This window comes from Ciona intestinalis, chromosome 1, assembly GCF_000224145.3.
Source record: "Ciona intestinalis chromosome 1, KH, whole genome shotgun sequence".
Classification (NCBI taxonomy): domain Eukaryota; kingdom Metazoa; phylum Chordata; class Ascidiacea; order Phlebobranchia; family Cionidae; genus Ciona; species Ciona intestinalis.
In genome coordinates, this window is record NC_020166.2 from 8430220 (window position 1) to 8444699 (window position 14480).

At 31.8% G+C, this 14480-nt stretch overlaps 1 protein-coding gene across 1 annotated transcript in view; it reads right to left on the reverse strand.

The window, feature by feature from the left end:
* Positions 1-13203, reverse strand: part of LOC100176559 (fermitin family homolog 2) — a gene marked incomplete in the record, with an annotated part of 15028 nt that extends 1825 nt beyond the window's left edge. The window contains 8 exon segments of the mRNA XM_009864184.3: positions 465-587; positions 1032-1139; positions 8199-8301; positions 8483-8675; positions 10365-10544; positions 11206-11305; positions 11711-11844; positions 12906-13203. Of these exon segments, the coding sequence (XP_009862486.1) occupies positions 465-587; positions 1032-1139; positions 8199-8301; positions 8483-8675; positions 10365-10544; positions 11206-11305; positions 11711-11844; positions 12906-13110 (1146 nt within the window).
* Positions 13204-14480: the final 1277 nt, after the last annotated feature.

Below are 14480 nucleotides of genomic sequence, written 5' to 3' on the forward strand. Positions count from 1 at the left end.
AACACAGCTATAATAAGCTTGGTATGTAATGCATTTTTAATGGGGGTATATGCATGGGTGTTGTATGCATAGCAGGCTATTGGATGGTGCATTTAATTCACAAACGATCAGAAACATGATCTCAATTTTAGTGTTTTGGAGGGATTTTTTTGATATTGAAATTGACTTCATAAAATGCCATACACAACAAAATACTTCTCAAAAATACACAAAGTTACATACGTGGTAACTCGTAAGTGGGCACTAGATGAACAAAACAGAACACCCGTGTTATAATGACTGTCATTGCCCCGCCATGCAAGGATAAATGAGTTACATTCATGGTAACTCGTAAGCGGGCAAGAGGTGTACGAAACAGAACACACTTGTTTTATTGACTACGGTTACCCCACCATGTGAGGATAAATAAGTTACGTCCATTCACACAATCACCCACAAAGTAAAATATGCAGTAACCCACAAACCTTGCTGGCAACACTGGAACTTCCCAACGATCCTTCAAGATCTTGCAACGCTTGTTCAATATCACGGTTATCGTTTTGCTCCATCTCCTCGTCTGTGTTCTCCGATAACTTTGTGATGTGGTACTATAAACATTGTGATGTCATTATAGTTCATTGTGACATAACTTGGAACTTGAATATTACCCACAGTGCTATCATTTACACCCCACTGAGGCAGTTTATAGACACTCAATAATAGAGATTCTATTCTATAAGGGTGAGGTCTTAAGTGAGACACACCTGAGACCTGGGATGTAGGTTTATTATCCCAACACCCAGGGCGCTACCATCTAGACCCTACTGAGACAGTTTATAGACACTTAATAATACAGATTCTATTCTATAAGGGTGATGTCTTCAGTGATGGCACACCTGAGACCTGGAACTTGGGTCTACTATTACCCCAAAAATGTCTGAATTCCCTCATTACAGTCTAGATTGTAGCACCCTTGTTGTCAGGGCAACATATTTACACCCAAGACCACTAATGTACTAATATGCATTACCCTTATAGAACAACCTACATACCTGTAGTGAAGCAAACATAATCATTTCTTCCTCTGTACAATCAATCTCTTCACACATAAGACACCACTTGGCTTGTTCATACAGCTGGTTGATCCTCACTGAGTCATACTGTCGATGAATAACGATTACATTAGATGTAGAAATAATATAAAGACATAGAAACATTATATTTTAGGCAGGATTTTTATTGTAGAATAAACTATAATTCAGAATTTATATAACGCTAAAATTATTATTAGATTGTATTTAGATATACAAATAATATAGGAAACATTTTATTTAGACATAGAACGTTTACGGTGCGACAAAATGAAATTTAGAATTTATATAACTAGCAGTGAAAAAATACAACACGTATGGTTCTGATGGGCCCACGTTTTCAGTGTTACAGAATAAATAAAAAATAGGACAGCTGGCAAAAAAATGAGAACTATTATAAATAAATTTAATCACCAACTACAGATTAGGATATTCTAAATGCACTATTGATGTAGCCTAAGATATTACACAGGGCATACATACAACAGCATAGCTTTGTAAATACATAAGATGATAGTTTGATTAATTGCTTAATACATCATTGTAGAAATGTGACAATTCGCAGCCCATTTATCAAATATATAACTTATTCTTTTTAAAGTTGGCTATTAAGTAAACGTAGCAATACAATATTTTCAGCAATTCAATACTTAGAAATATATGGAATTTAGTAATTGGGTAAAACACACAAAATTTTGTAATTGTTTTAACCAATTTCTAAATTTTACGACAGACACATTCGTGAAAAAAAACAATATTTTTATTTTTGTAAAATGTTTTAGCAACAAAGTAGCAATATTGTCATTTTACTATTGTAGAAAGGCAGCTTTAACAGTGCCCAAAGTTAAAAGATTCGTGCAATATTACACTTTTGTTGTAAAAACAAATTTGATATCATACTTTCATTTTTTTTTGTTAATGCAAATTTTGTCAAGCATCTATTTTAATGCAAAAGCCACAAAATTTCAAGCAATATTGTACTTTTTTTTTAGAACAAATCCTACGTCAAGTCTTGTACATTTATATTAATGCACAAAGCGTGATTGGCATTTTAAAAGTTGGTTCATGTTTTCATTTTCTGTTACCGTCTCATTTGGTATAAAACCATACGTTGCAACATCTAGAAAAAATCTTATGTCAAGTTTTATAAATCTTTAAAAAGGGACAATAACAAATTGATACAATATTGTGTTTTTATTGAGGTATAATTCCTATTGAGTTTCAAACATCTCTATTAATGCAAAGTCGCAAAATTTAAGCAAACCAAGTTTTCTCATTTTTCTCTCCAACTTGTACGAGAGAAACATTCTTGGCGGTCACTCAACCATGTAACCACTGTGACATCACACATGACTGGCCAAGTAAGGTGAATGGAATGCAAACAATGCTGATACAACTCTCATTATGAAGTAACAATGTGATCATTATAATACTACAATCTGCTAATGTGGGTTTGATGTGTTTACATAGAAATGTTATATTTGGACCAAAAATGGACAAATTTCTTTTTTTATTATTATTGTGTATATAAGACAATGGGGATTAGGAATTCAAACCCAAATGTAGGGATTTCTGTTGCAAATATTACTGCATATATTTAATGTTTACAAAAATGGAAATTGGGACAAAAATAGACGTATTTCTGATTTAATTAACGATTTCCATATTTGTTTCTAAACAACAAAACAATGGGTTTAACACAATGCAAATATTTGTTCATAAATAAAACCATGTGAGCATACATATATATGGTTTTGTAAGTTTGACCCCAAAGTTACAACTTATCAAAATGAATACAACTTCAAAAATGAAAACAAATAACCAAATACTTTCCACCCAACACAGCGAAAATATCCAGGTTGTACAAATATATATGAAATAAAGGAATATAATCAAATTTGTTCAGCAAAACTTATCAAAAATAGAAACAATTAATCAAAATATTTGACAGCAAAGACACCTATGTTGTATAACGGTGTCGAAAAGAAGTTTTTAATCAATTTTGTCAATCAGTTAGTCAGTTACCAACCAGACAGTATTGATTTGAAAGTTACAATTTCACCGAAATAGAAACAATAAATCGAATACTTGTCGTTTCATTATATTGGCACGATTGTCAACACAACAATCGCATGGTTTATGATGTCATTTCCTACATTGCTGCATGCAGTGTTGCGCAATACAAAAACATACAGTGCAAAAGATGCACAGTGTTTTGTAAAATGAAACACTGGTAGTTGGTGAATATTCAATTTACATTGCAGCTTTTAAACAAATGCTTGAATTTGATTGGAAATTCATGTTTACATTGATTTTATGATTTTTAACATGTGTTACATGGGATGACACACTGACACTAGTATTAGGTGGTCACTTTTTACTGAACACTAATGTTATGCCGTTGTTACTAAAGGCATACCTCAACACAAGTAAATATCCCTTCTGGTAAAGCTTGATTTAAAATCTGATGGTTTAATCTAAATTTGAAAATAATGTTCAAACGTATATCCTAACGTAGTTATTTTTATTTATGAATGTTTGTGGCACTCTCGTAATGCATTAATAGGAATTTGACACCTTATTATTACAATTTTTCTTGTTACATAAAAATTTGTTGTACAACTTTTAGTGGTATAAAAAACACATTAAAACCAGTACACCAGTGATGCCAGACAAAAATCCTGGTACACCAGTGATGCCAGACAAATTATATGAATTTCACCAGTGATGCCAGACAAATCATATGAATTTCACCAGTGATGCCAGACAAATCATATGAATTTCACCAGTGATGCCAGACAAATTATATGAATTTCACCAGTGATGCCAGACAAATCATATGAATTTTACTGGTCAACACAGCCTATGGAAAGATAAGGATTACATGTAAGAACAAGGATAAAGTATTTTCCTCCTATATCACAAATGATAAACATGGATAACATAACCACAATGTACAAGATTAAGTAATAGGAAATTTGATGCAAACAAATAAAGTCCAATGAATAGTGTACTTATGCGTATATTTCGCTTAAAATCATTAGACTCTTATTTGAACAGAATCTGTACATATGATTACAGCAGGGTTGGAGAAGAGGACACCCATAGCATATAATACTCTTTGGAGAAAAAAAAACTCGTTACCAGACCATTTTATTTATATACAATCTGTATTATAGGTGTATTAGAAATGTGAAAAGACTTTCTGACAGTTGTTAGGATCACCAAACCAGCAACTGCAACCTTATATACAATCTTAGATAAAAAAATTGTTTGCGACTTGAAAAATACTCGCTTTAGAATATATGTATGTAGAGGCATAACAGGAAAATGTGACCACTTATGCCTGTCAGGAAGCATGACATTTATAGACAGAATGTTACAGCATAAGATGGGCATTAACCTTATAATAACCTTTCCCATATAAGGTATATACGGTAATTCATACATCCTTACAAGTTTATAAGAATGTATATGGAGCTGAATTGACGCAACAAACATTGGGGTTGCCAATTAAGGATTATGAGTTGTATGACACAACAGTGGCCATTGTTAGGTGACTATGATGTCACACTTCCTTTCTTATACAAAGGAAACAACAAGATTTCCTTTTAAGATCATCAAGGTTGAAAGAAATAAGATATCTTAGTGTTGTTGATGCTAGACAACAGGAAATATATATTTATATTTGACAATAGATTTCAAACTGGTGTTATAATGTTATATAAAGAACTGATTAAAATTAACATAAAAAGTTTCTAGCATTGAAATTAACATAATTTTTTTTAAAACCCAATATGCCGCTATACAAGGAACATAGAAACATGTATTTCTTTTGACAATACATTTCAAGGACAAATCTTCCAATATAAACCATAGAGTACTGTGGGGTAAGATAGGACTCCTTTAGGATTAAATTAACATAAATTTATAAAAAAAACAATGTTTCTTCGGGCCTGTGACGATTTATTTAACTTATGATACTTTTACCAGAAAATCTGTTCTTGGAAAAAAAGATAACAGATATATTTTCTGTGTTCCACCTAATTGTTTACATCACAATTATTATCTTATACCTATTATTACATCATAGTTAAGCTGGCATTGTTGAGTTAATCATCCATTTACTAGATTATGATGTCATAATCTCTTGTGTTTTTCATTTTCTCCGTAAATGTTAGACAAACATAAAGGTGAAAGTGTAAGTTGGTATTATGCCAGCGCTTCTTAAAATTGTTGCTGTCTAAATATTGAAATATAAATTAATAGCAAAGCTTGGCGAACATGTATCTGAAACTATATTTTACATAACTTTTCTTAAAAATAAAACCAAATTGCAGCCCAAATTTGGGTTCAAACAAAGGGGTATAAAGCGTTACAACAAATTCACCAAAATTTCAGCAGCTGAAAAAGTAAATCAATTCAATTTTATTGGACTGAAAAAAATAAACAATTTGACAAGTAAGGCCCTGGTTAAACCAGATGACAGCTAGGAGTTCAAGTGAATAGTTGCGGTTCTTAGAAACATTTATATGGTTGCCTGAGGCTATGATAGACATTGTACATGAATGTAACACGATACACCTAATACTAAGTGACAAACTACTAAAATTAGATAACTTTGAAAATTAGATAACTTATAATTAAATGAATATCTGCAAGAATAAAAGAATTTGTAAAATTTACATATGACTTTCCACTGTAAAATAAAAGTAACTTTTGTAATATAATATGGAGGCAATATATTAAATGCAATTTTGTGACCAAGTATTTGTATTCTGGGCGTGGGGGTAATCGGCCTACTTTAAGACACATGAATACTTATAAAATTTATGGAATTTTACAATAAAAACCAAAAGTAACTTAACTCAAAGATTTCAGCTCAAATGCAATTTTGTGACCAAGTATTTGTATTCTGGGCGGGGGGGTAATCGGCCTACTTTGAGAGACCTAATATTAATTCAGAATAAAATAGTAGCTGCCAGCAGCTCTGTACATTATATATATTTTTTATAAATCAATTTAATTTGCTAAGTGCTTCTAGGTAAACATCTAAATAAAAATATTCATTTTTTATGAGTAATGGACCAACTTTGGTCTAAATCCCAGGTCCCATAACTTTAAATATTTAAAATACTATTTCTCAATTATGTTTAACAATATCAATTGTATCTTTATGTGACATCATAATATACATGAATAGTCAGTGTGATGCGGGATGACAATACATTTAACTGACCAATGGAAACAAAACAAATAAAAATGACAACAACTCAAATATTGATTCATATAACATAGGTCAGTAGAGAAGTGATGTAACCACAAAGATATCTAAGCTGTGCCACTAAAGCTATGAATGTTTGCTCTGTGGTTTGCTATGAGCAATAAAATGATACTTGTGGTTTGAAACTTATATATTGGCGGCATATTTTAAACCGCCATGTGTGTTTTGCACTTCAAAGCAGGATCAGTATTTACACTGGAAAAGTGGAAAGAAACTTTTTTTAAATTTTTTACCTTAACAAAATCCTAAACATTTTAAATTTCTAAATATTGAAATACTTTACTTTACAATGCTGTGTTGAAATTCCTTCTTATAACTTGGGAAACATATCTGACTATAAATGTAGGCAGTATATATATAACTACAAAATCTGGCATATTGAATATCTCTTATGAAACGTTCCAATATCCTTTTTATTTATTACACAGAATGGAATATTATATCAATTTGGCCTTTTCTATAACCACTCATTTTAATTGCAAAACAATGTCCAAAGTTTCAAAAGTTGTGGAAAAAATAAAATATTACAGGTGAATAAATAGAAATGGTCAACACTGCAAAAAGCATCTGGCAACACTGAAACTTGTAACAAGGAAACAGGAAGTGATGTCATAAGATTGTATCGAGCTGAATGCATGGAACATGACTTCCTTGCATTTTGCAAACTTTCAGATTTTGCTCTTACGTTTACAAATGTTGGGTGGGCAATGGTACAACGTATTTTAAACCAACACTTTCATAGTTTCACATACAGTAATGGACATAAGGCTCCAGGCTGAAGTATATGTATGTGTGTGTAAAGGATGTGTTTGTATGGGTGTATGCTTTCACAATGACACATTTAGAAGCAACAACAACATTTTATACAATCAGAAACCATAAAATACATTTATTGGTGATATAGTAGGTTCAGGTAACACAGGACATGCTTTCATTTTGTTTTATGTGGTAGTAAACAAAGAATATTAACAAAATTATCTTCACCACTCCCATAGACTGTTGTTAATTGTTTAAAACAGGATCAGAGTACTTGAACAAGGCTAATTGTTATAAACGCGTTTAGGAAATATGGGATATTAGGTGCTATATCCATCTTACCCCACAGTAATATCAATATTTCAAACAATTTCAATTCAAACTATAGGCTTTATGTAATGTATTTATTCATAATATGTCACTCAGTTAAGTGCATATTGTGTTTCAAGGCCAACATTCACTTATACTCAATAAACACAAGTCCCATGAGGCTTAAACAAGTTTATATTCTAACTAGAATTTCAAAAAGAGCTTAGTGTTCTGCAACAATAGCCATTGTGGTTGTTCATTTATAAACAATTATGATGCAACAGTAGGCTGTGTGATGCTTGGTTAGTTATTTACAATTAAATAAATTGGCGTTTTGACTTTAACAAAGTTAAACCTCTAAACTTATAACATGCTGGGTAACCAATTAGAGATAATAAGCCTCACTGTGGGTGCCTGAACAATTTGTACAACAAATAATACAATGTACTTAAACATACCAGTATCAGTATGCATATAGTATTTGCACCAAACTAATAAACTACTTAAAACATAGAGTGAAATATCCACCTAACACTCCAAATACAAAATGTTTGGAAAGCAGAACTTATTAATACTTTTTGTGGTTTTAATTTGTGTCTTTCGCAAAATCCCATTTTCCCAATCAATATGTGCTTTAACACAACCAAATTTAAATTTTAATATAGCAGGCCAACTATGGTCCACACCTCAGGTCCAATGGTTTACCACACTGTACAGGCATCACCCGTATAGACATAGAATAGAATAGAATAATAATATAAGAAGACAAAACATCTTACTTTTGGGTTGAGGTCGAAAAATGAGTAGAATTTGAATCGCAGGAAAATGATGCTGTGCTCAGTGACGCCTTGCTCCATTAAACATCTTGAACTGTCCAGCCATCTAAGCAGGGGTAAAAACAACTTTAGAAATAGCTTTGAAAGAATGATAAACAAGTAACATCTTAAATAGGGCATAGGGGTAATGGTAATGGGCCAAGTCTGGCCTAAATCTCGGGTTCCATCAAATGCCGCGCTGTAGGACCTGATCCATTTAGAACAGAATATTCAAACAAAATATTCACCCTGTGTTATATCTTGCTTTATCCAATAAGTTTTTTGGTCGAAACAGATTAGCAAGCGCAAAAGTTGATGGTTTTGCTGATGTTGTGAGAAGCTTTGGGTCAACGTATGCACTGTCGAGAAACTCTAAACTGTGAGACGCCATTGGTGATCCCTTCATATTCTTTGGTGTGAGTGTATTGTACATAGGGGAGCCTGGGAGATTGTGGGATTAGATTATTGAGTGTTTGGTGAAACTTAAAACAATGCAATTAGAAAAAAGTTGGTCTAAATGAGTGTATTATATGCAACACTGAAATTGGAATTATGTTGGTCTATGCAAACAGATAAAAAACTTTTACTAATCCAAGTGAAGAGTTCATTACTTTGGTTTACAGAACTTAAAAAAATATCTGTACTTTGCCTAGTTTGTAAGTACATTAACCGATGTTAAACTATATCCATCTTACACACTTTAAACATCTTAAAATTAAGCCACCCACTTCAAATACTGCATGATTGCATATGTTATGATACAATTATCTATAATTTAGGTTGCTAAACAATCTATAGCACCCTCAGTACAGATTAGATGCAGAAGTTAGGTTAATCATTTAAAACTTAGAATCATAAAATATGGGTAATTATTGGTGATAAATTATTAGGAATTGTACATAATTTATTTGTGCCTATTTTTTATTAATAAAATTATTTTATGTTACTAAAATCAGAAAAATAATCAAAACTAATTAATGTCTATTAAAAAAACCACCAGGCATAGTTTAAAGAGTTAAGATGTAGGCCAGATTTGGCTCACCAATTATGTACAAACTAACAACATTACGTAGCAACGTCAGCAACCGTTATAGGCCTATCATAATTAAACACTCACTAAAACAAGATATTTGACCAATATATTCTATTCTATATCTATTGGTGAATTTCTGGTTGGAAGACCTAGGATTTATACCAGATTTGGTTATTACCCAAATGACTACTTATTTATTTAATTGTAAATTATAACTGTATGGTAAAAAAGAATAATAGAGATACTAAGTCTCTTTACCAGTTGTGCTTTTACCACTTAACCCAATTATTATTTAATTAAAAGATACAGTATAGGCTACTAAATAGCAGCACAGTTTAGCGTATATTTTAAATATAAACGTTTAGTTTTATTATTTGATCATTTTAAAGCTATAACAGTAAAGCTGTAGCTTTCATATTCAAGCTTGTATGATTGTTTACAATTTTAAATAAAACAAATATTGCTATAATGACACAGCATCTACTGCACAACAATAACAACACAGCAAACTATGAAGCACATAATGATTATTGTCAGTGGCGCAACTAGGGGGAGAACAAGGGAGGTCTCGGCCCCCTATTTTTCGCAAAATATTTTTGAATAAAAATGAGAATTTATTTTTTTATTGATTATCTCTTTGAAAAATTACCATTGTTTTTTGAAAATTGAAAAGTTTTTTTCCTGGTTACGCCATTGATTGCTATGTAAGCCACAATTAGCAACAACATTTACTATGTTTGTCTCACCTTGGCTGGGTTTAAGCCTTGCAACATTGAAATGGACTAAGTCAGCATTAAAAGTAATGTTATGTTAAAAAATGCAGGCATTAATTTAAAATAGGCATTAAAAGTAAATATAAAAATGCAGACCATAATTTAACAGTAACATTTAAAGTAAATATGTTAAAATTTGCAGACCATAATTTAACACTAATATTCAAAGTAAAGATATGTTAAGAAATGTAGGCACATTATGTTAAATGTTTGATAAACTTTTTGGTCAAACAGATTTTGTTGTAAGTGCAAATATATAAATTTGCTAGGTCCTGAATACACTTTAAAGGTAGATATAAATATAAGCAGAATAACGTTGAATACCTGGGGTGTAGGGTGAGGTCGGGGTAAGACCTGGGGTTAACACATTAGGGGTAAGTAAGCCCCCTGATTCCTGGGTCCCATTTGCATTTTGTTTGCTTGATTTTGAAGGGGTGTTGGACTTGTCACCCTTGGATGCTTTCGGAGGGACGAGGATGGATAATTCTTCGGGGTGACGGATATCTGGGGGAGGTATGGGGTAAGATGGCACAATGGGGTAAAATGTTTAATTTCTGGAGGGAATATCTGGGGTAAGATGGCACAAGGGGTCAATTAATGTTTAATTTCTGGGGTGAATATCTGGGGTAAGATGGTACAATGGGTAAAATGTTTAATATCTAGGGGAGGTGTGGGGTAAGATGGCACAAGGGGGGAAATGTTTAATTTCTGGGACCAATATCTGTTGGTTATACTGGGTAAAATGGCACAGGGGTTTTATTGTCTATAACTATTTATACTCTTGAAAAGTCATTCACAGATTTTTGTTTGAGACTTCGTGTTAACTATTTTTAACAAATAAAGACATTTAAGACACATAGTATTAAATGTGTATATATATATACTTATTTTTGCATAGACTTGCACTCTGAATAATATTTTTTGGCTTGAAAATAAGCAAATTTTTATTATACATATTCATTATGGCCTGATTGAACACCATGCTTGTGGATTTGTCTTTCAAATGAAATTGTACAAATTTTGGAGGAAACTTTTTGGAGGAAACTTTTTGCAGGCAATCTGGTCATTTTTATGCTAATCTTTTGGTCAAAGGTCAAAACCAATTCAGGTTTTAAAAAATTAAAATATATAACATATGCAATAGTGTATAAAACCTGAAACTTACCAAAAAATTTACAGATTTCAATAACTGTGTGGAGAACCTTTGCAGCAAAGTTGACGCGAATGTTAGCGTATTGCAAATCTGGTAGTTGTACTTTTACTACCTGTAAACAAATGAAGATGGTTAGGTAAAATGTGTAGTATATATATATATATATATATAGTGGCGCAGCAAGAAAAAAATAAAGGAAGGGTTTTAATCGAAAAAATTGTTCAAAAAAAATTTGTTTTTAACTTAAAAGAAAAAAATTTTTTTTGGGAGTTTAAAAGAGGGGGGGGGGGATCACGACCCACGAACCCCCCTCCCCCCCTTGGCTGCGCCACTGTATATATATATATATATTGTATTATTTACTTTTGGTGGTGTTTAAGAACATCCTGCTTTTTTTAGAAAATTTATAATTTTATTATTAAATGTATCTATGTATGGCCATGTTTGAAATTATTTGAAAATTTACCAAAGGGATCAAAACTCTATAAATAAAGAATAAAGATCCACTGCTATATACCTTGTGTTTAGGTGTGTATAGTAACACTGCATCTGCTTGAACCTCGTATTTCCCCAAAACTTGTCCCATCTTATCCAACCATTTGCAAGCCTTGGGCCACCATAACTCGTAGTCCGACCAACTCTTCGTAATATCTACAAATAAGATGATTGTTAATGTAAAATTAACCAAGTAAACCAATGCAAAAAAGGAAGAAACATATCCAAAACCTAACAGATATAACAAAACTCTTGGTAATATCTGCATAATAAAATGAGTGTCTATGTAAACCAATGTAAAAAATACAAAATGTGAAAAATGAAGAAAAAGATTTAAAATTGATTAGATATATATAATATAATATATATAAAGTATATAAAAATGAAAAACATAAACACTTGGGGAAAAAATGTCTCTTACTTAAAAAACATGTGTGTATAATTGTCATTTTATAAGTTTTATTTATATAATCTGGAAAGAACCACAAAAAATACAAGATGATATGTGGTGCGGGCTTTTATTATACTGGTCAAGCAAACTAATGCAAAAAAGGAGAAAACATCTAAAACTTAACAGATATATATAAGAAATGTGCCAGTTTCACAAATATTGGTCACAATAAAAATAATTTCAAACTTTTCTCCCCAACCCATATTTGCATTATCGCATCACACAAAGAAATTTCTCACAAATTAATTCAACTGTTTGTCTTGATCCACACTCAACTGTGATGTCACAAAGGAACAAATATGATAAGTAGGTCGTGTTTATTCACCCTTTCATGGATCACAATGACAATAAGGAATTACCAGAATATCCCATTACATTCCAAACACATTACACTAACACCCACACAAGATAATGTGACACGCTTGTTTTAAGACAGTTCAGTAAATTTAAATGGTTACAGAATATCTATCATCAAATGTGTTATTTAAAAAAAGTACATAACACCCAAGATTTTTAATAAAGTGTGCAACAAAACACTGGTAAACAGACTAACCTTATATCAAAGATTTTATAGAAATTGCTTTTCCGAAGTCCCTATATATTATACGTAGACAGTGGTATACATATATTAGAAACATACGTTGATATGTGATAGCTTAAATAACACAAGAAATTATGGAGTAACAGAAAACAGCAGGATGAAATAAATTGAAAATTCTTCTACTCTATAAAACTTAAACTTCCAATAACAACACAACATGCTCACCGTATTTGCTTTTTAATGAATCCACAAGTTTAGCGATGACCCCTCCCACGTGTAGTTCAGTGGTCACCAAGACTGGGATTTCAACTTCCTTTAAAATTTCACCTTGTTCGTTTTTAATTGACATGTCAGTTACCGTGATTTTTAATTCCCACGATCCGTCGGCATAACGACCGTCGGCCATCCGTACCCCACTTAACGCTGACATTTTTACTCCGAATACGATGCAACAGTTTAAAACTAATGTATTATGACACACAGTAGAAACTAGTATCTAAGGTTATAACAGCATCACATAAACTGGAGACAAAGACAATGGTTTTAAATATGTTTTCTGTATTAGCTCTGGATTTTTTTATTTGAAAAAAGTGTTTTTGAAAAAAAAGTAAATATGTTTTCAAAAAAAGTAAATATATACATGTTTTCGAAAATGTGCACAGAATATTACATAACTGTTCCCACTGTTTACATGCACTTTAAAGACATACATGTTCTCTTTTTAGGCCTTATAAATAGAACAGAATAACTTCACTGTCATATTGTGACCATATTATGTTCATATATAGAACAACAACAACATAAATATTTCATGCAGCATGAATCATATGTGTGTAACTGTATATCCACACACTTTAGTTGTTACAACTATTTAGCATTAAACAACTGAATGCCTTGTTACATCAAAAAATACAAGAAAGTAAATTAATTGTTCTATTTCAGAAAAGAATTTCAACATAAATAATGTAAAAATCATAAACTGGCAGTAAAATTAAAAGTAAAACAACTTTAAAATTATTATGAATTGATATAAGGGCTAACGAAAATGATCTAATTCGGAAGTTTCGATTTATTATTACTAACATAATGACAAAACCAGAAAAACACACACATTACATAAACACAAGAACAATTTCATTTACCACACTATTTTTACTTTATACCAAACGGGAAAAACTTTCACCCTTTTTTTTTGTTCAGTAACACTAAACTTTGACATAAAGTCCTAAGCGACTCCTAATTGTCAAACGGCATTTATACCAGAACGAAATATCCAATAAACTGTAAACTTATTTACCCGGCTATATCTAAACTATTTTCCGGCGGCACATCGCCTATCCTTATAAGGATAGACACACCGAACACGCAGTGTGCCAATTCTTCTAAACAGCTTCGAGGAACGGAGACACCCAAATACACAACTCCCCGAACATACTTCTAGTCTTGCTCTCTCACGCGACAAGCGGTTAAAATATATTAAAATCATGCCCGCTAGAGTGCGCTAAATGTAAAGTAGAATTGAACTTACAATTTCAATTCTAGTTACGGACTGTAGTTGCCAGATTTGTTATATACAAATGTCGGATTCAAAACTTGAAGCCAAATATAGAAATGTTTATCTATGCAATGAACCGCAGCAGGGCCAATGAAAAGGCTGTTGCAATAAAACATAACAAGTTATTGCAATACAAACTGAAGTGGAACGCAAACTTGCGTTAATTTTAAGTATCGTTTGTTCGCTACAATCGTTTTCGTTACAATTTGTCGCTGTTGTGTTATTATCACTATCGTGTTGTAAAC